The 21,118-nt window shown below is 55.0% G+C and overlaps 1 protein-coding gene across 1 annotated transcript in view; it reads left to right on the plus strand.

Moving 5' to 3' along the window:
- Window positions 1-1,526: 1,526 nt before the first annotated feature.
- Window positions 1,527-21,118, plus strand: part of TNRC18 (trinucleotide repeat containing 18) — an 82,170-nt gene continuing 62,578 nt past the window's right edge. The window contains exons 1-2 of the mRNA XM_040231404.1: window positions 1,527-1,614; window positions 3,520-3,955. Coding sequence (XP_040087338.1) covers window positions 3,769-3,955 — 187 coding nt within the window. The 5' untranslated portion in view covers window positions 1,527-1,614; window positions 3,520-3,768. The remainder of the gene's footprint in view (window positions 1,615-3,519; window positions 3,956-21,118) is intronic.

Below are 21,118 nucleotides of genomic sequence, written 5' to 3' on the forward strand. Positions count from 1 at the left end.
AAGCACTTTTTGGGCTTGGCCGCTGCTTCCTCTGAGCTCAACAGATTTTTTTTTTTTTTTCCCGGTCTCGCCCTCCCTGGAGGGGGCGCGGCGGATGGAAGGCGAGAGAGGCCCCCAGCCAAGAGGTTTTTAATATTACACTTTAATAGGTTTCAGAAGGCCCCGTGGAGAAATGCTAATAGGCTGAAATGTCAGAATCGAGAGGGAGTCAGTTCGCGCTCAGCCGATCTAATCCTTTTTTCTGCTCTGATTTTTTTTTTTTTGGTCGGGGGGAGAGAGAAAGGGAGGGGAGCGCCCACGCAAAGAGAGCCTTCGGGGAGGGGCGTGAGGCAAAGCGCCGCAGCCCCGGCCGGGGCGAGCGGGGGGCGCGCCCTGGCCCGCGTTTCTATAGGAACCCCTTTTAGAAGATTAGAAACTCACCCGCTGCCCGCCGCCGCGGCCTCTCCAAAATATTAATCAGTAACCATCTGACACCGCGTTTCAGGGAGGAACCCGCAGACCAGGGCTAGGAAAACGGCCTTCTCGCCTGCCCATCCCACCCAACCGCGCTGTTCGGGGAGATGGAATGAATCGCTGCTTTGTTTTAAAGCGAGGTGGGGGGAGGAGGGAAAAAGCCGCCCTTGTCCGTTTTGGCGTCTTCCACCGCGCGCTCTAGAAAGCGCGCCTCGGGGGAGGTGGGGAGTCGGGGGGCCCCGGGCGCGGGGCGCAGCCCGCCGGGCCCCCGGCCCTTGCCGGCTCGCTCGGCTTGTCACCTCCTCTCGCGAGCAGGAAGCTGACAGGCGGCCCATTAAACCGCGCCTTGCAAAGCCCAGGATTGCGGCGACAACCATCTTCCTCTCTTCGGATCACTCAGCCCAGACGCTGGGGGAGGGGGGAGGAAAAGGGAGGAGGAGGAAGGGGGGGTCCGAGCTGGTGGAGGGGGAGGGCTGCCTAGAAACGGCCCGGAAAAATTCTCACCACCAGTTTTGATCATTCAGCCCCGCTGAGGGGAGCCTGGAAACTGCTGGAGCCCCTTGGTCCGTAATTGGTTTTATAGGAATGGCCGAGGGCCAGGGTGTTTACATGCGCGTGATGGGCGGCGCGCGCGGCCAATGGGTGGCGGCCGGGGGCTGGCCTGCGGGGAGGCGGGCACCCGGGAACAATGCGTGTTTCTTCGCCGGAGTGTTCCCCTCCCCCAGTCACCCCCCCCCCCCCGCGGGTTTTTTTTCTTTTTTTTTTTTAGATCCAGCGAGAGGAACTTGAAAGGGGGGTTGTGTAATGTACCTTTTCCAATCCCGGGCTGTATATGGAGATTTGGGATTCTTTAAACCGGCGCTACCTGGATTTTATTAAAAAGCGGGGAGCTCGGCGGGAGGAAAGCTGGCTTTTCCGGGGGCTGCGGGAGCCCGGCCGCGGGAGGGCGGAGGAGTTGGCGCGCCGAGCGCTCGGCCCGGGGAGCGGTTTTCTACCAAAAAAAGGAAAGGCGGGCAAAAAGTGTGAGGCGGCTGCGGGTGGCGAAGGGGAGCTGCGGCCGCGGGATGGCGGGCAGCACGGGCGCCTAGCTGCGCCGGGAGCCGGGGCCGCCACCGGAGTCACCGTCGCCGGAGCCCGGATCTGGAAGCCCCGCCGCGCCAGGTACGCCGCCGGGCCGTCCGCCTGCCCCCTGGCCGGGCACGATGGTCTCCAAACTTCTCCAGATGGCCCCCACCCCACCTCTCCCTCGGGGTGCGCCGGGGATTCCCGCAGCTCCCCAGCTTTGGAGAACAGAATCGGGGGGACCAGGGCCGGCATGGTGGGGCGCCCTGGGAGGGGTGGGGGCGAGTCCCTGAACCCTGGGCCACCCGCCTGAGCCCCCAGCCTTGCTCTAGTCCGCCCAGCCCGGCCGAGGGGCGTCGGTTCCCTTCTCGGTTCCCGGCAGGCGGCGGGGGAGCCAGGGACGCCTAGACGTTTTCGATTATAGGCTGTTTTTAATTAAAAGCCGGAATTCAGCCATTTTAACTGCATTTAAGAGGGAGAGAAAAGTAGGGAGAACGCAGCAGAACCCGCAGATGGCCGAACCAGCTTCTCTACTAGAGCAAGGGTGTTGTGGGGGGCTTCACCCCGATTTCCCCAAAGTGGGGCGCTGGGGTATGCCCCGAAACGCTGGCTTTTAAAGGAAAGCTACACAAAGAACATTTTTTAAAAAATCACGGAAAGCTCATCGCCTCCTTAAGACATGTATCTTCGGATGTGGCGATCTTAGATTTTTTCCAAAGTAAACGCGGATCTGGTAACCAGAGCCTGATGGGAGGCAGCGAGGGAGGGAGCGGGTGTTTGTAACCAAGACCGGGTTAAAATAAGCACCCTTAGCAAACTTGGGGAGGGAGTCTGGAGGACCCCGGAGGTGGGGGGGTTGTGGCTGAGAGGGTCTGCAGATCTGGGGCCTGGGAGGCAGCCGGTCGCGGGGCGCAGGGCGGGCAGCCGTGAGCCCAGTGGCTTTGGCGAGATCGGCCGCTGTAGGAGCGTCCCGGCCTCTTGGAATCAGGAATCCGAGCTGCCGCGGGCAGACGGAGGGCGAGGGCAGGGTTGGCTCCCAGACCCCCCTCCCGCCCCCACGGGAATCGGCAAATCTTTTAAACAAACAGCTTTAAACTGGAACTACGCGGGGATTTGCCCAACGCTGGGGGAGGCGCCCCTCGGTCGGCCGGCGCCGCCAAGGTTTTCTTTGTAGGTTATTTTTGGGGTCGGGGGCAAGCTAGGGTAGGAGCGAGACCCCTGAGTGCCTCCCTTCCTCTCTGACGCCCCCCAAATCCCCCGCGCTAGGCCACGTCTTCGGGCCGCAAGATTCCCAGGTTAGGGCATTGGAAAATGAAACCAAAGCTTGTTTTGAAGGATTCTTTCCAGTCCTCAGCCGAGAATGCCACGTCTCGGGTCCTCGGACTTAGACTGTACGACTCATAGTGGCCCGAGGAGGGTGGCGAGAGGGGGTTATGAATCTCTTTAAAAATAAGAAACCCACTTAGTACCCTCTGTCGTGAAAAAAACTAATCCCGCGGCTCGGGGCGAGCTCAGGGAAGCCAAACTCAGATAAGGAAAGAGAAGGGCCCCCAAAGGTTAAATATTAAACTTTTCGGATCAGATAGTGACATAGTGTTTAGGGAGAGATTTCGCACCGCTCACGGGAAGGTTTCACGATTTGAAACCCTGGAGCATGTGACGCCCAGGAATCCAACACACTTCGGAGGTTTGTATTGACGCGCTCCGGGCGCGGCCGAGGGGCCTTCCTCAGTTTCGGGAGCACCCGTGAGCAGCCAAAGCAGAGTCCTGGCTGGCCACTTTTTGAGCCGGGTGTGCAGGAGCCTGAAGCCGCCGAAGGGAGGAGCATGGAATTGAACTTTTTATGGAAAAGAGGTTCCTCCCGGTTTCATTTCTGGCCTCTTCGGCAGCCCCTGGTTCCGAACGGCAAGACGACTTTCTGAACTTTGTTTCTTTTTTCCCCCTTCCTTTTTCTTTTCTCCTCCCTTCTGTTTCTTCCGCGGCCCGTCTCCTCTCCCCACCAAGACGCCTTGTGCGCCGCCTCGCGCCGCTCCGCCTGGCCGCCCGGAGGGGCCCCACCGCCGGCCGGCCGTGCGCCTCGGGCCGCGGGCCCGCAGCCGAGCGCAAGCCCCGCTGGCCGCCGCCGCCGCCATGCACGCCGCGGAACCCCCGCCGCCAGAGGACTCTGGGACTACGCCGACGCCGAACTTTTAGGTCCCACTGAACGAGGCCCGCGGGCCGGGTGGGGGGCTGGCCGCGGCACTCCCGCGGAGGATGGATGGCCGAGACTTCGGGCCCCCGCGGTCCGTGCACGGCCCCCCGCCGCCGCTGCTGTCCGGCCTGGCCATGGACAGCCACCGCGTGGGCGCGGCCACGGCCGGACGCCTGCCCGCTTCAGGCTTGCCCGGCCCGCTGCCGCCCGGAAAGTACATGGCCGGCCTCAACCTGCACCCGCACCCGGGTAAGTGCCCAGCGCAGTGCCCGCCCCCTCTTGTACCCTCGGGATCCTGCGGGGGAGGCCGGCCCCGGGGAAACTACCAGGTCTGTTCCCCCATCCCCGACCTCGCACTGGGGATTCGGCCCCTCCTTCTCCTCCGACCGGTACACACTGGGTGACCGCGGGGTACGGTCAGGCCCAGGGGGTCTCTCCGCCGGGGGCAGAGGCCAGTGTGGAGGCCCTGACGGACAGGGGCGCTCGACTCTGTAGCCTTCCCGGGCGCGTCCGGCTCTCCGGAGGCGCTCCAGTCGGTGGAAATCGGAGCCACCAGGGGCGATTCCAAACCCGGGGTTCCTGCAGTTGGAGCCTGGGCTGGAGTTTTCAAAATCTGGGCGAGAAGAGAACAAACCCCGCTCCACAGCCTTTGGAGACGTGTGCACCAGAGCTGCAATGCTTTTCTTGGCAAATGTCCTTTCAGGCGCCCGGCGTCCGGAGTCGGTCCTTAGCTTCTAGTCTCTCGTGTGGGGTCTCCAGCTAATCGAGGCGCTTGGTGTGTGTGTGTGGGGGGGTGGTGGGCAAGAGAACAGAGACCCCCAACACTGGAAACTCGGCCTTCAGTGGGCGGCCGGCTGCCCTTGAGAAGACCCCGCGTCCCCGGGGAACGGTGGTAGGACCCGTACCCCGGGAGGAGGGTAGCACCACGGGCCCCGGAGACCCCTTATTCTCCGGCAGCAAGGCTGGCGGCCCCCGCCGCAGGGATGCAGATATTGGGCGGCCGCCATCCCGAAGCTCGGGGACGGAAGCGGCGCGGGAGCCGATCGACCCGGCTCGATCCGAGGCGGGAACACTCGGTCTGGCATGGAAGCGCGGGTGGAGAAGGCCCGCTGGATCCTGCCGTTTCCCAGCGGGGCTGCCCAGGCTCGGTGGGGACCGAACGGGAGAGGGGGAAGCCTGCCTGGGCCTCTGTGGTCTGGCGGGGGCACTCCCAGACGCCGGGACCCCAGACCTGCCTTTGGCCGCTGCAGGAAATCCAGCCCCCGCTCTCCGGCTGCCTCCAGCTTCTGTGCCTGGCTTTGGAAAAAAAAAACAAAAACACCTCTCCCACCACCAAGTGTAATCTAGGACTCGTGAGTTCTCCGAGACCCCCTGATGCTCCCTTGGCCTTGGGGTCTTGGAAGGGACACCTCCGGCCGCAGCCGCCGCCGTGGCCTTGCCCCACCGACCCTGCCCCCTCTGCTGCGCTCGCCTTTTTTTTTTTTTTTTTTGCCTCTTTCTTTGATTTTTCTCTTGAAACTTTTCAGGAACCTGAGTTCCAGGGCTCGGCGGGACAAAGGGCCTTTGTGAGGCACCGGGCGGGGGAGGGGCGCGCGCGCAAAGATCCCTGCCTGTGGGGGGGCGTGTGTGTGTGTGTGCGCTGGGGGTGGGGTGGGGTGGGGTGGGCAAGGAACCGGGTCGTGGCCTTGGGGCGCGCGTGTCCCCTAAGAGCTGCCACGGTGAGGGCCAGGGTTTTCTCCCAAATGGTGCACTGCGGGCCAGGGAGCGGTGCCGGAGACCCTAGCCAGAGGAAGGGCCGGGGCTGCCCCCTTTTGCGCGCGCCCCCAGAAGCCGCGGTCATTTTTGTGTCTGCGCTCCAGGGGTTGCTTGGCCCGGCCCGGGGAGGTGGCAAGGCTGCTGGAATCAGACCTCGGGGTCTTTCTGACGGGCGGGGCCTTCCCTCGCCTTCCAAGAGGCTTGGGAAAGGGCGCCACAAGCCTCTGGTGTCCAGTCTGGGTCTGGCTTGGCAGCTGCCAAGTCTTCTAACCAGAAGCCGGGGGAAAACAGCCGCTGCTCCAGGGGGCCCCTGCGTGCGCACACTAGGCCAGCGCGCTGAGCCCAGCAGCAGCAGCAGCAGCAGCAGCCAGACCCATTGGGTGCCCATTAGGTAGATGGGGAGACTGAGGCACGGGGCGAAGAGGCTTGGTGAAGGGGCAGACAGGACGGGGAAGTGCAGCGGGAGGTGGCCGCAGAGGCTTGTGCTGGCGCCTTGTACGTTAGGAGCGGCCTGAGTTCTGCGTGCTCGGCGGCTGAGGTCATGGAGGAAACAGCGCGGCGCGGGAAGCGCCACCCGGGCAGGGCGCGGAGGCCGCCGCTCAGGCCGGTGCGGCCGCGGAGGGAAGGTTGCCTGCACTGGCTCTCGTTCCCTGCACCTTCTCAGTACGGTGGCCGTACTGAGACCTAGGGACCCCAGGCCAATGCCCAGAGCGAGCCCAGGGCTAATCCCATTAGCCAGCAGTGGGGAGCGGCTCCCCATTCACTGTTTGGGGTGGGACCGGATTACAAATTCCTTCACCGGGAACGTCCCCGCCCTTCTTGCGGGGTGCAGGTGCTAAATTTTCTCTTTCAACGGGCGCATCACCTTCTTGGCTGTCAGCTCTCTAAGTCTCGCCAGCGTTATCTGCCTCATCTTTGTTTATTTTTGTACTGGGAAGCCTGGAGAGGCTGAGCTATTTGCCCGGGGTCACACAGCCAGAGAGGCCCAATTACCTCTGGACTCCAGTGTGGGTGGGAACTCCGGGGTAGATCCAGCTTTCCAAGGCAAGAGGGAGCTGGCCGAGTGGGGTGAGCTCAGAGCTGGAAGGGCCCCCTGGCTGAGGAGGTGGTGGTGGCTGGGACCCCATTCAGGCAGGTAGTGACAGGGGGTTGTGGCGAGTAAGGGTCTTCAGGGAGCCGATGAGGTCTGGGGGAGAGGGATGACTCCTTGTTCTGCTCAAGAGGAGGTGAAATCAGGAATAGATGGGGCTTGGGATGAAGAGTCCCCGTTCTCTTCCCCATATCCTTGAGTATTGTGAGGTGTGTGAGCCCTGAAATGTTCACAGCAGTTGGTGAAATGGACAAGTAAGTGACAAGCACCTGGTCTGCCAGCCCCTCTGCTCTGGGTTTGGGAGGCCTGGATTCAGTCCTTCTCACCATTGCAATTAAAGAGCTGTTAGCAGGATTTTGTGTTTGGATGTTTATTCTCCCTGCCCCCACACCGGGGCCTGGCCCCTGGAGGCTGTGTGAATGTGAAGGTAGGAACCCAGGGTCAGGTCCTGCACTTTGGACTGACCAGTGGACAATAGCTGGCCGTGGGCCTTCTCCAGGGTCTGATCAGCTCTATCTCTGGAATCCAGCCTGTCGGCCTACTGGGATTGATTTAAAAAGCTTAATCAGTGGGACTGGCTGGTGGAGTGATGCGATCCCCAAGATAAGGGAGATTTGCTGGGTGCATCCTCCTCTGGGCAGAGACCCAAGGGAGGCCCGAGGGAGGTTCTAGAATCTGGAAGGGCCTCTGCAGCCCTCCCCTCCTGCTCTCTGAGCCTCCTGGTTCTTTAGCTCTCAACCCCACGCTTTCTTCTTTCCGCACTTGTTCATTTGTTCTGCAGAGGGATTTCCGAGGGCCTTCTGCGTGCCAGGCACTGCTCTGGCCCTGGGGCTCCGTGGTGACCAAACACAGAAGTCTTTGCTGTCATTGATCTCCTGTCTTAGTGTGCGGGGGCCAGGCGGTAAACATAAGTCCGCCAAGGAAGTCATTTTAATGAGAGATAGAGGCTGTGAAGGAAGGGAAATGCCGAGGGTCTCTTTTTGGCCAGAGTGGTGACTGGCTGGAGCCCTGAGAATAGCCGGAGCTTGGGGGGGAGAAGGGGAAGGGGAGGGGATGGGACCCTGCAGGTCCCTGAAGGCCAGTAACGAGGTCTTGGAATTTCAAACTGTGAGGAGTGAGAAGGCAGTGGAGGGTTTTAAATGGAGGGAGTGACTCAAATTGAGGGACATTTTATGGAACCAGTCTGGACTCTTAAACAAAACACGTTGTGGAAGGCAAGATGAAGGCTGAGGACTGTTCCTGGTTAGAGGAGGCGAAAAAAAAAACCGACAGCAGGAGGCCCTGTGTGGCCCTCGATTGGATCTTGGATCAGGGAAGAAATTGCTCTAAAGGACATCACTGGGGCAGTTGACAAAATTGGAATATGAACTGTAGATTAGCCGATAGCACCCAGTCAGGATCACGTTTCATGAAGTCATACTGTGATTACGTAAGAGAGCGGCCTTGCTCTTCAGACGGGAGACTTTCAGGGGCAGGGGGTGTGAGGTCTGCAGCTTAGGCTCAGGAAAAGGAAAAAAAACCCATCTAAAATGTTTAGATGTGGGAGATGATGATAAGTCAGATGACTTCAGATAACACGTCCACGTCGGGTGAGAAAGCGGTTCACAGTTGCTAAACTTCAGGGAGGTCATAGGGCAGTTGGACTGTTTGTTCGCTATACTACTTCAGATTTTCCTTTGAAATTGTTTCCAGGGAGGCGTTTAACAAAGTTAGTCTGGATTGCTGGAGGCTGGAAGAAGGGAGAGAAGCTGGGGACTTGTCAGTGATGAGGAGGCTATCAGGATGATGATGGAGACCTGGGAGGGGGCTGGAGGGGAGGGCTGGGGTGTGGTTCCTTGGGAAGGCGGGGCCTCGGAGATGGATGTGGAGGGGCTGGTTGGTGCTGCTTTTGCAGGAGTGTGGGGGTGGGGAGAGCGGATTTGAGGAGATGGCGGTGATGGAGCATTCTTGACTTGAACGTGGCCAGCTCAGGGCGCGCTTGGCCCCTGGTGTGAGCCAGTCTGCAGTCTGTTCTTACTGACCTGCCACCAGGTCCCTTAAGCCCTCTCTTTGGTCGCTTGGGGCCCTGTCATGAACCTTCCCTGTCCTTCGCTTCCCAGCCCAACTTTGGAGGGCACAGCCCGTAGGCCTGCCCAGGGGCTTCGGGGCAGGGGGGCCCTGACCAGTGGTCAGCCTTGGCTCCCCCAGGGCTAGGGTCCTTGCTGCACCAGCTGCTTGCAGAGGCCTGGCATTTGACTTTGGAGGAAGTCAAGGCCATTTAGTGGGGATCATAAAAGCTCACTGCCTCCGCAGGCTGTGAATGCATTTACCATCTGCATCCCAGGTAACGAAGAGATGGACCCTCAGCTCAGAGTGAAAAACCTGCTTCACACACTGTCATGAATAATTGTGTGTGGGCTGGGTCTCCATACACCAGCTGGGGCTCTGTCTGCAATCTCCAGATAACTGCTGAAAGCTGCAGGGCCCAGGGACTGCTGGGTGATGACTCTAAGCCTTGGTTTTCTTATCTGTGAAATGGGTTCATTTAGTGGCCCTGAAGTGGCTAGCACACAAATAGCCCTCTGCAGAATTGGCAGTAGAAGTGATTGCTGTAATTAAAATATGTCATTCACCGTGAATCCCTGGCTCTAGTCCGGTCCTTTCCGAGGGCCTCTAGGATGCTGTTGGCCCCTCTGGATGGCCCATAGGCTCCTTAGACTCCAGGGTCCCATCTGGAACCCATCATTTTTATTATTCTCATCTTTGGGTGCAGTGAACATTCTGTAAAACGCTTCAGTCTCGAAAGGTCAGTACTTGTTCTTTCACAAATCCTACGTCACCACCAGCCAGCTCAAGGTCAAGACATTTCCTATATCCAGAGGGTTCCCTCTGTGCTCTGCCAGCCACTACCCACCCCCACCCCCAGGCTCATTTCTGTACCTTAGTTTTGCCTGTGTTTGAACTTTCTGTAAATGAAATCGTGCAACCTGTGCTTTTGATCTCTGGCTCTTTTCACTCACATGGGGTGTGTAAGAGTCGCCCATATCTGCGGTGTGAGGCGGTCATTGATTGCTGGTTGTTATATAGTATATTCCACTGCGAGAATACAGCGAGGTTCACTCACTCCTCTGTTGGTGGACATTTAGTTTCTTTGCAGCATTTACTAAGAATAGTGCTGGTATTGTATGAGCATGGTCTTTTAGCCTCTATAGGTGCACATTTCTTATATATAGTATCTAGACCTGGAATTGGTGAGTCACAGAGTGTGTAGCTTCAGCTTTTGTATCGGTGAGTTTTCCAATGGTTGCACCGTTGTACAATCCATTCCCTGTCTTCCCAGCCCGTCAGATTGTCAGTTGCTTTAAATTCTATTCATTCTGGTGAGTCAGTAGTAGTATCTAATTGTGCATGTATCTTAAATTGTTTTTTTTTTTCTTGTATTTGTATTGTATTTCTTGTATTTGTACTTTGCATCGTATAAAATTCACCCAGTAGAAGCATATATGTCTGCATTATGCTTGGTATAAACTTTAGAGTAAAGGTTAGGTATCATTTTAAAAGTCAGGTGGGGGAATTTCCGTGGTGGTCCAGGGGTTAAGACTTTGTGCTCCCAATGCAGGGGGCCAGGGTTTGATCCCTGGTCAGGGAACTAAGATCCTGTGTTGCGCAACTAGGAATTGGCATGATGTAACTAGAAAGATCCCTCATGCCTCAGACAAGAGCGAAGATCCTGAGTGCTGCAGCTAATACTTGGTGCAGCCAAATAAATAAATATTTTTTAAAAATGTCATATAGTGTTGTTAGGATTATAAAGAGAACCAGCAATCTCTTGCCTGCTGTCTCTCCATTCCTGGTGCCCCCTTTTAATTCTCTTGGCTATTTCTTTTGGCCTTTTCATCCATATTTCTGTGTAATAACCTGCTTCTACTGCTGGTTATTTTTTAGAGTTTGAGATTCTTTACTGACTCCTATGGAAGATGAGGATTTTGCATAGACTGTCTAAGTTTCTTTTCGAACTCCCATTTATTAATATTGACATGAGACCAAAGTCGAGTTTCTTTGCCTCTCCTGCCTTGGTTTTCTCATCTGTGAAAAGAGGATAATAATAGTATCTGCATCATGAATCGTTAATACCTGTAAAGCATTAGAACAGTATCTGGGAAATAATAAGCACTTAGTAAACGTCTATTGTTTTGTTGCCTCATCCTCTCCCCACCTCCATGTCCGCTTCCTTTCTTCTCTCAATATTTGTGAAATACAATTTTGTTTAAACCAGCGTTATTATTCGGAGAAGGCAACGGCACCCCACTCCAGTACTCTTGCTTGAAAAATCTCATGGATGGAGGAGCCTGGTGGGCTGCAGTCCATGGGGTCACTAGGAGTCGGACACGACTGAGTGACTTCACTTTCACTTTTCACTTGCATGCACTGGAGAAGGAAATGGCACCCCACTCCAGTGTTCTTGCCTGGAGAATCCCAGGGACGCGGGAGCCTGGTGGGCTGCCGTCTCTGGGGCCTGATGTGCCGCCGTCTCTGGGGTCGAGTAGAGTTGGATACGACTTGAAGCGACTTAGCAGCAGCAACAGTGTTATTATTACGGCTTTGGGTTTGTAAATATTGTTGATATTTGAGTCAAGTGGTATAATAAAATTCATTTCTTTATTTCCTTGAGTTATTAATTGCACCCCCCCAAAAACCCTCATTTGCAGGGATTTCTTAGAATCTTTGTCTTCTCATTTCTTGGTGTACTTTTCATTTGGTTAAATCTGTTGGATGAACTGCCTCTTTCTTTTCTTGGGGATTTCCTTTCTGCACTTTTTCTTCCTGCTCTAGTCTGCTTTGCCTGGTGCTTAGGTCTGTTCAAACTCATTGTCCCTTTGTGCCGTGTTGCATCTCCTGTTTCCTGATTTTCATTCTTCCCTTTTTTCTGCTTTATTTCCTTGTTTTGCTGGAGCATATCTTGCAGTAGCATTCTGTGAAAGGGTACACGGAATGCACATTTTATTGAGACCTCATATACCTGAAAATGCCTTTACTCTACCTTCACACTTGACTGGCAGTTTGGAAATTATTTGAAGGAATTACAATGCCACCTCCTAAATTCCAGTGCAGCTTTTTGAGGGTGTGATGTTATTTTGATTCTTGTTCTTTGTATGTGAACTTTTAGTCTTCCCTTTTACAAGTACTTAAAATCTTTTAGAACCACATAATAGTCAAGCACATGGGCTCCAGGCTTCCCTGGTGGTCCACTGGTTAACACTCTGAGCTCCCAATGCACGGGGTCCGGGTTTGATCCCTGGTCAGGGGACTAGATCCTGCACAGCACAGTGAAGATAGACGATTCTGGTAACTAAGTCCCGAACAGCCACATAAATAAAATATTTTAGAAAGCGTACATCTTAAAAAAAAAAAAAAGGAAGCAATGCTAACAAGCTGATGGATTGGGATCCAAGTGTGGGACTTGTTGACCTTTGTGGAACTTTTGTCTTTCTCCGTCTCCCAGGCAGGAGTCCTAACTGGCTGCAGGGAATTTAACACTGGCCACCCCTCTTCCAAGAACTGAGTGTATATTTCAAGGATAAAGAGTTGTACTCTGGTTTCATTTGCGTTTTGGTCCCCACACCAGCCCTGAGAATCTAGCCAAGCCCCTCAAGGGCTCCCTAGTGATCAACACGTTCCCTTTTTTAAACCGTGTTACTGTTATTTTTGTGACCTTCCAGCATTCAGGAGGTGATTTTTTTTTGGGGGGGAGGTGGGAGCGCTGTGCTGTGCAGCTTGAGGGATCTCGGTTCCCCAACCTGATACTGAATCCCTGCCTCCTGCTGGAGAAGCGCGGAGGTCCTAACTACTGGATGGCCAGGGAAGCGCCTGGGACAGAATTTGTCCTGCTCGGTCTCTGTGGGAGCCAGCCCCGCGTCCTGGGTGCCCAAGAGACCCGGTCCCTCTCTGTCTCCGCCTTCCCCGCTGGGACAGACGCCCCCACGGTTCCTACCTTTACTTCCTCTCGGCTGGGACCTCCGTTGGGGGGGGGGGGGGGGTGAGAAATCAATGGGGAAATCGTCTGTAATTGCTTTCGAATTGGGAACGTCTGGAGCCCTGGGGCGAGGCTGGGGTGGATGCATTTGCATATCATTGGCCGGGCTGAGACCTTGGCCTGCCTGGGGATTCCCTTTATTTAGATTTGAGCCTCTACTTTGGGTGTCTGGTGGGAGCTAGGCAAAGGCCTAGCCTCCGGGGCTAGGGGGCTGGTTCTGGGCTGGGGTTACACCCAGATCGCCCTTTTGCTGGGGGAGGGGCTGGGAGGTCTTGGGTGACTAAAAGGTGCCCGTCGGGATCTGACCGTCAGGGGGTTGTGGCGGGCTCCAGCTGGAGGGGAGGGAGGCTGGACCCGGGGAGGTGGATGAATAAAGCCCCTCCTGCCTCCCTCAGGCCAGCCCTCAGGCCCAGCCGGACCCCTCCCCACCTAGAGGGGGCGGGGCAGGTTGATCTCTTGGCTTCTGAGCCTCTGCTTAGGTTAGAGGAGAAACACGATTCTCAGCCGGTTACTATAGGGATGGGAGCCTGGGGACGTCGACCGTGGCCACAGGTCCTGTGGGCCAGTCACAGGGGCAAGAATGTGCAAGGTAAGCACCCCGTACTCGCTCTGACCCTAGCCTTGCTAGTCTGTCTGGGGTTACCTTCTTGCAGGAAAGGAGAATGACACCAAATAGAGGAGACAGGCATGGCCTGTCACAGATTCCTTCCTTTCCTGCCTGCCCATCCTGCTTCACTTTTTTTTTTCCTGCTTTATTTTTAATTTCATGTTTTAAAGGGGAGAGCTTTGCACAATTATTATTAACCACACTGCACAACTTGCTAGACCTGTGTCTCGACCTGGGATTGAATCCAGGCCGGCAGTGACCGCCTGGAGCCACTGGTCCACAGGGGACTCCCCGTTTTACTTGGGAGGAAAGTTTGGTTCATAGAGGTTGTGTCCCCTCCCCAAGGTCACACAGCCAGGAAGTGTGGGATCTGGGGGCCAGACCTGAGCTCTCTGGCCAGAGAGCCAGGGGCTTAGCAGAGGTAGCGGGTATGAAAAAAGTTTTTCTTTCACTTCCCCTTTTCCTTTTGGGGGTCATTTTTATTTATTTATTTTGGATTTTGCAAGTTCTGTCCATGTCAGAGTTCCATGGAAATTACTCAGAGTGTAACACTTTGCACGCTTGTGTTCAGATCCGCCCTCTGCCCTCCATTTCTTAAAGGATATTTTAAAATTGGGGCTTAAGGGACACAGAAATAAGCAGAGATCATAAATGTACAGTTCAGTTAGTTTTTTCACCGATGGAACCAGATTAAGGAAGAAACCCAGGCGTCCTGCCCCGTCACCGTGTCCCAAGGTGACCCTTACTGTGCCTGAAACCTCCAGCTCTCCGAGTTGTGTCTCGGTGCCCTTCACATTTGTGGAAGCATATAGTGTGTTCTCGTCTGTGTGAGGTCGTGAGCTTTATCCTGCCCTGGTTGCTGTAGTGCCTTCTCTCGCTGAACGGTTTCCCTCCTATGACATCGTCACAGTTTATCCAGCTCATCGTTGGAATTTGGGTTATTTCCCAGTTTTGGCGATTACCAGTGGGGAAGATCTCTGAACTCCACCTTGCAGTCTTTTCTCCACATAACTGCGAGGGCGTTACTGCGTCAGAAAGGTGTCTAGAGTCTGCCAAACTGTTTGAGAATGGTTGTACTAATAATTTATGTCCCCTCAGGTTGTGTATTTTTAATGTTGTCTGTCCATTTTAGCTTTTCTGACATATTAACTCTTCTGGTGGGTGTGTAGAAGTTTTCGTTTACACTTCCTCCATGGTTTAAGAGGCTGAGTACCTTGAGGAGTTATTGCTAACTTGGACGTCCTTATTTGCCATCCTCTTGTTGAATCTTGCCAGTTTTTACGTTGAGTTGTCTGTCTGTTGCTTATTGATTTGCAGGTGCTCTTTATATATACAAGCCCTTCCTTCGGGGCACAGGTCTTTTTTTTTTTTTAATGTGGACAATTATTAAAGTCTTTACGGAATTTGTTATAATAATTGCTTCTGGGATCGAACCTGTACCCCCTGCCTTGGAAGCGAAGTCTTAACCACTGGACCACAGGGGAAATCCCAGAGCACAGGTCTTTTTCCACGAGGTGGTTCATGTTTTCATTCATCCAGTAGTGTGACATGACGAATAGATGTTCCTAATTTTCATATACTTCAGTATTATTTGTCTTATCTTCATGGTCTCTGCTTTCTATGGGGTCTTTAAGAAAGCCTTGGTTGCCCTTGATCCACGAAGGAGTTTCCCAGAGTTTTCTTCTGAAGCTTGTGCCCTTCCTGTGTAGATCTGCAGTGCTCCTGGAGTGGGTTTTTATGTAAGGTGTGAAGGAGGGTGTCGGGATTCAAGGCTTTTCCCGATGGGTGGCCAAGGGGCCCAGCAGTGTTTATTGAAAAGACCGCCTTTCTCCACCTCGAGGGCCTGTCTCCTGTCGCCCTGGTCCTGTTTCTCCCTACCCACATGCCCACGCTGCAGCGGCTGCCTTGTTGGCGTCTGATAACCTGATTCTCCTTGGGGTCGCAGAGTGGGACACGACTGAGCGAATGAGCAACGAAAACCGAAGCCCTCCCCTGTTTTCTTCATCCGGAAGGCAGCGTGGCCTTGGCTCTTGACTGTGTGTCTCTGTGTCACTTTCTCTTTTAACTAGTAAAATGCATGTAACATACGCGTCGCATTCTAATCATTTTTACGTGGACAGTTCGGTGGCATTAAGTTCTTTCACACCGTTGAATGACCGTCACCCCATCCATCTCTAGGGCATTCTCGTCCCGAACGGAAACTCCCCCTTAAACACTAACTCCCAGGCCCCCTCCCCCAGCGCCTGGCACCCACCCTTCGACTTCCTGTCTCCGTGAATTTTGACTCCTCCAGGGACCTCCTAGACGAGCAATCATTGTAACAATATTTGCCCTTCTGTGCCTGACTTATTTCGCTTAGCATCCTGTCTTCAGGGTTCTTCCACCTTGCGTCAGGTGTCAGAATTTTCTTTGTTTTTAAGGCTGAATAAAGAAGATAGAGCACATTTTTAACATTAAAAAAATTTTAAATCTGATAGACCCTTGAGTTGCTTCCACCTTTTGGCTATTATGAATAATGTTCCTATAAACATGGGTATGCAGGAATCTGTACAAATCTTCACCTGGCTTTTAACTCCTGTGTCACTTTAGAGACAGGTGTTCAGTTTCCGTCCTTACCCACCTGGCACACCCCTCTTCCCCGCTGAGATGTGGATCGGGATTGCTTTAGATCTCTGGGTCAGTTTGGCTGCAGTGGGCTTTCTCAGGAGGGACCCCTGGAAATGGGTCCGGGCTTTTGGTAATTTGTTGATTTATTTCCAAAAGCTGAGGATGTTGGCTCCCTCCTTACTCCCCCTGGGTTGCTCCCCTCCACCCTCCCCCTCCCCACAACTGAACCAAAAATATGCTGATTTGGTAGATAAATACGATGTCATCCTGTCTCGATAGCGATACTTTTACCTGAATTCTGATGTTATTTATTGTTCTTCATCTGTGAGTTGCTCGGGGTTCTTACTGAATGATAAGGCTCTTTATAAGACAGAGCATTAACCCTTTCTCCCACCTAGATATTCCAGAAGTCTCTTGGGGTGAATGGAGTCTGAAGGTCGTTTTATCCAGAGGGTCCTCGAACTATTTTCCGCGCTGTCATAGAAACGGCTAAGTCACATGTCCATGCTCTGGGCTAGAATGGACTCTTTTTTTGGGTGATAACCCTGATCGGATTGTGCTCATGAGAAGTTCTGATAGCCTTTGGTGACATCTTTAAGGGATGTAGTTTCCTTTGCAGGCCAAAACCTTTTAAGATAGGAAGGGGGAAGAAAAACATGTTTGTTCTTTGTTTGGTTGGGGAGGGTTCTTGATGAGTAAAAAGATGAAAACAGGGTCTTGAGTCTGGGTGGTGTGGCTGAGTGGAAAAGTGTAGATTTCCAGGTCAGAGCCTATTTCTTCCTCTATAAAAGGGATAAGAATCCTCCCCACCCCCGAGAGTTGATGGTAGGGTTGGGGGGGCGGCTTAGAGAGAGAATGAAATGAAGGGTGGAAACTCCTCTGGCTGTAAAGTGGGACCCGAGAAAGTCTCCTCTGCGTCCTTCATTCAGTTCTTGCTTATCATGACCTTGCCCATCCCTCCCACCCATAAATATTAATTGAGCACCTACTGTGTACAGTGGGAGGGGACCTGGAGGGGGTTCCAGGATGGAGTAAACCTTCACTGTAATGCATGGGTCTGCAAACTGCAGCCAAATCCAGCCCATCTCCTGGTTTTTGTAAATAAAGTTTTATTGGGACAAAGCCCAGTCCTTTTAAAGTATTGCCAGGCAGGCAGAATAGGCCTGTAATGCCTGAAGTTTTAGTTATCTGGCCCTTTCAAGAAAAACCCTGCTTTTCCACTCCTGTTCAGTGGGTGGAGAGGGATAATAAACAAGGGACTACAGTAAAGAAGGAACTAGCTTGGATGTGGTCTGATAAGTGGTGATAAGCATGGTGGAAAAAATAATTCAGGAAAGGGCGTGGAGGGCGGGGTGGGTTGCAGTTCAAGACAGCCCTGGTTAGGGAACGGCAGCCCACCTAGACTGTAAGAGAAGGGATGACGTATGTACAGATGGGAGTAAATAGATAACTCTGGAAGGAGGAATGGATTCCAGGCTGCTGTGCAAAGGCCCTGGGGCCGTGGGGCTTTGCTGGTCCATGTTCCAGTCTAGGCTATGATAAAGTCCTCTGAGCCCAGCTCTGTTTACCAGACCTTTGTACCCACCATGATCTCACTGAGTCCCCTCCCCGCCCCCACCAGCCAGGACTTCAGGCGCCTAAATAGTCACTTATAGTCACTTACATAGTCAGATGCTTATATAGTCAGCTTCTGGAAGGATCCCCAGGGACTCTGTGCATTGCAGGGGCACGGTTCCACTGGCCGGCTCAGGTGGCCTCACCGGCGTCCTCTCCGGGGACTGCCGGCAGGTGAGCACCGTGCAGCCCCTTAAGGGTGCATCCTGGTGGTCTTGTTCCCCAGCCCTGAGCATCCACGAGCCGTCCTGCCTGAGCTGTGACGGGAGGAGGGAAGCATCTTTTCAGGATTCGAGTTCTGTCTCCTGGTGACCTGGACCATCCTTGGACTTGCACAGCCCTGAAGGCCGCCCTGTGTTCAGGGTGTCAGTAAGCAGGGGGCAGCGACGGCGGAGAACAGGCTGGCCTGCACCCCCATACTTGTGGCTCTCTGCTGTGTTCCCATGGTGCATGGCCTGGGGTGGGAAGGGCTGGGATGGTGGTGGGTCCCAGCGAGGGGCGGGCCTGTTAGCTCAGGGCTGAAGGGCACACAGACGGGGTTGGGGGCACTGAGGCTGGGTGGAGTGCCCAGCTCCCTGCTGCTCACATTCCAGAGGGACCCCAGACCCCTTCCCCAGGCAGCGGCAGGAGCGCTTTGCCCCATAGCCAGGCCTCGGTGTCTCCTTTCTCGCCCCCAGGATGTCCTCCTCTCTCACTGGGGACAAAAGAAGACCTCTGAGGGCCAGGCCCTGCGCATTTGTAGGGGGCTCCCTCCCTCAGGGTGCAGCTGGGTGGGACTCCTGAGCTGAGGACTTGGTGTGCGGAGTGCTTGCAGCATCACCCGCGGGACTTGATTGCCCAGGCTTGGTGATGCTGGATCATCTCTCTGAGCCTCAGTTTCTTAGTCTGTAAAATGGGTGTAATGAGATTCCTGTACTCTCAGGTCTGTGGGAGGGTGTGCCAGGATGGGAAGGTGCCCGTCTGGGGGGAACCCTGAGCCTCCAGGTACCCTGGGCAGTGGGGTTGGGGAGACCCAGGGAGGGATTCAGAGGCAGAGAGGAGGAGCTTGTGTGTGTGTGTGTGTTTCAAAATTGAGGTGAAATTCACACAGTATGCAGTTCACGACTTGAGAGCGTGTGGTTCAGTGGTAGCTGTGTGTGTTGAGTCCTTCAGTTGGGTTCGACTCTGCGACCCTGTGGACGGCAGCCTGCCAGGCTCCCCTGTCCACGGGATTCTCCAGGCAAGAACACTGGAGTGGGCTGCTGTTTCCTCCTCCAGGGGATCTTCCCGGCCCAGGGATTGAACAGCACGTCACTTGCATCTCTTGCATCGGTAGGCGGGCTCTTTACCACTGTGCCACCGAGGAAGCCTCGTGGCAGTTAGTGCATTCGTAAGGGGCAGTCAGAGAAGGCGATGGCACCCCACTCCAGTGCTCTTGCCTGGAAAACCCCATGGATGGAGGAGGCTGGTAGGCTGCAGTCCATCGGGTCGAGAAGAGTCGGACACGACTGAGCGACTTCCCTTTCACTTTTCACTTTCCTGCATTGGAGAAGGAAATGGCAACCCACTCCAGTGTTCTTGCCTGGAGAATCCCAGGGACGGGGGAGTCTGGTGGGCTGCCGTCTCTGGGGTCGCACAGAGTCGGACACGACTGAAGCGACTTAGCAGCAGCAGCAGCAAGGGGCAATCACCAGTTCTCTTGAGTTTCAGAATTAAAATTTTATTTTAAGGAATGACAGATGGAATTTGGGTCGAGGTGGTGGGTTCTGCTCAGACCCTGAGCTTTTTATTTTAATGTTTATTTGGCTGCTCTGGGTCTTAGTTGCGGCATGTGGGATCTAGTTATCTGACCAGGGATGCAACCTGGGCCTCCCTGCCTTGGGAACACTGAGTCTTCACCATTGGACCATTAGGGAAGTCCCCAGACCCTGACCTTGAGCAGTTGCTGGCCTTCTCTGAACCCCAGGTTGTTGCTCTTCAGCTGCTAAGTCTGATTCTTTGTGACCCCATGGACTGCAGCACACCAGGCTTCCCTGTCCATCACCAACTCCCAGAGCTTGCTCAAACTCATGCCCATCGACTCAGTGATGCCATCCAACCATCTCATCCTCTGTCATCCCCTTCTCCCGCCTTCAGTCTTTCCCAGCATCAGGGTCTTTTCCAGTCAGTCAGATCTTCGCATCAGGCGGCCAAAGCACTGGAGCTTCAGCTTCAGTATCAGTCCTTCCAATGAGTATTCAGGACTGATTCTTTAAGATTGGTGGGTTGGATCTCCTTGCAGTCCAAGGGACTCTCAAGGGTCTTCTCCAACACCACAGTTCAAAAGCGCCACAGGTTGTGTAACTATAAATAATGAGGCACTTCATGAAAGTATTTTGCAAATGTGAACTCATTTAGTCTGCATCCTCCCTTGGAGGGGGCGAGATTCCTGTCACCCTGCTCTTCAGCCTGGGGAGGTAAAGGCAGAGTCCCAAAGCCCTGGCCGTGGGGGCCAGGGTTCGTCTTTCACTGTCTCCTGGGGGCCCCGCTATCACACCCTGTTCTGGTGGGGGCCTGGCCTGCTCCGGTTTCCGGCAAGGAGGAAGAGTTCCACCCAGGCTGTGGCTAAATTAAGTCTAAATTAATTAAAATTTAATAAAATTGAAGATGAAGTTTTTCAGTCTCATCAGCCACGTGGTTCGAGGGCTCGGTGGCTCGTGAGTGTCCAGCAAAGATCCAAAACAGGCGCAGGTCCTGCGGGTCACCGGCCGGCGAGTGTCACTGGTTGGCCAGGCCCTGGTCTGTCCAGGGTGGCGGGCCGGCCAGCGGGAAGGCTCTACCATGGGGGTCCTGGGGGCCACCCGTGGCCGCCCTGTAGGAGGGGGTGTGGGCTGCAGGGCTCTGGTTCAGCCCTGGCTCTGCCCCCCGGCCCAGGGCTCTGTACCCCGTGGAAGGCCTGGGAGGAGGCTCTGAGCATCTTCGTGAAGCCTGGGGTCTGCTGGAGTTGGGTTGGGTTCCCCTTTCTGATTGTGAATGATGATTCTTCATGATGGGCGCCCTGTGTGTTCCATGGGCCTGGAGTTAAGACGCTTGCGTGAGTGGGCAGGTGGCACAGAGGCAGGGGGACCAGGCCCCCCTCAACCTCACTCTGTGATGAGGGGTGGAGACTGCCCCCAGCCCCCCACTGCAGGCTGTGCTGGAGGACTTCTCGTGGAGTCAGTGACTCTCACTGCCCCTGCTCTGGAGCCCTGGGGGGCCCCTCACCCTTTTCGGGGAACCCAGGAGACTATGGCTGTATCCTCAGGGGGTGGATGTGAGGAGTGGAAGACGCGTGCCTAGACGCTCAGGAGAGGTGAAGGTAGCGCTGGCGGTGTGTGTGTGGAGCTCAGAGGCAGTCTGGAGACGCTCATGGGGCTGGCGTGGGGGTCAGCTGCCTGACTTCCACCCCAGGGGGACCAGGCAGGAGGCCTGGGCTGGCACTTGTATCCTCGGGGGTCAGGGCTGTGTGTGCCTCCTCTCCCAACCCTGACATGGGTCCGTCTGCTTTGGCCCTGAGCAGATTACATACAACGCGGCCCCTTTAGGCCAAGAGTTGATGCCTGCTCTGTGCCAGACCTTGGGCGCCCCTGGAGAGCCCACAGCCCCGCTCGCAGGGAGGGCATCCTCCCCTGGGCTCACGGCATTTCCATTGCCAGGTTGTCCTGGGCAAAGGGCTCTCGGAGGCCCCGGGGAGGCCCCCCGAGGTGGGAATGAGCGGAGGGTCCAAGT

The sequence above is a fragment of the Oryx dammah genome, unplaced genomic scaffold, assembly GCF_014754425.2.
Source record: "Oryx dammah isolate SB20612 unplaced genomic scaffold, SCBI_Odam_1.1 HiC_scaffold_2, whole genome shotgun sequence".
NCBI lineage: Eukaryota > Metazoa > Chordata > Mammalia > Artiodactyla > Bovidae > Oryx > Oryx dammah.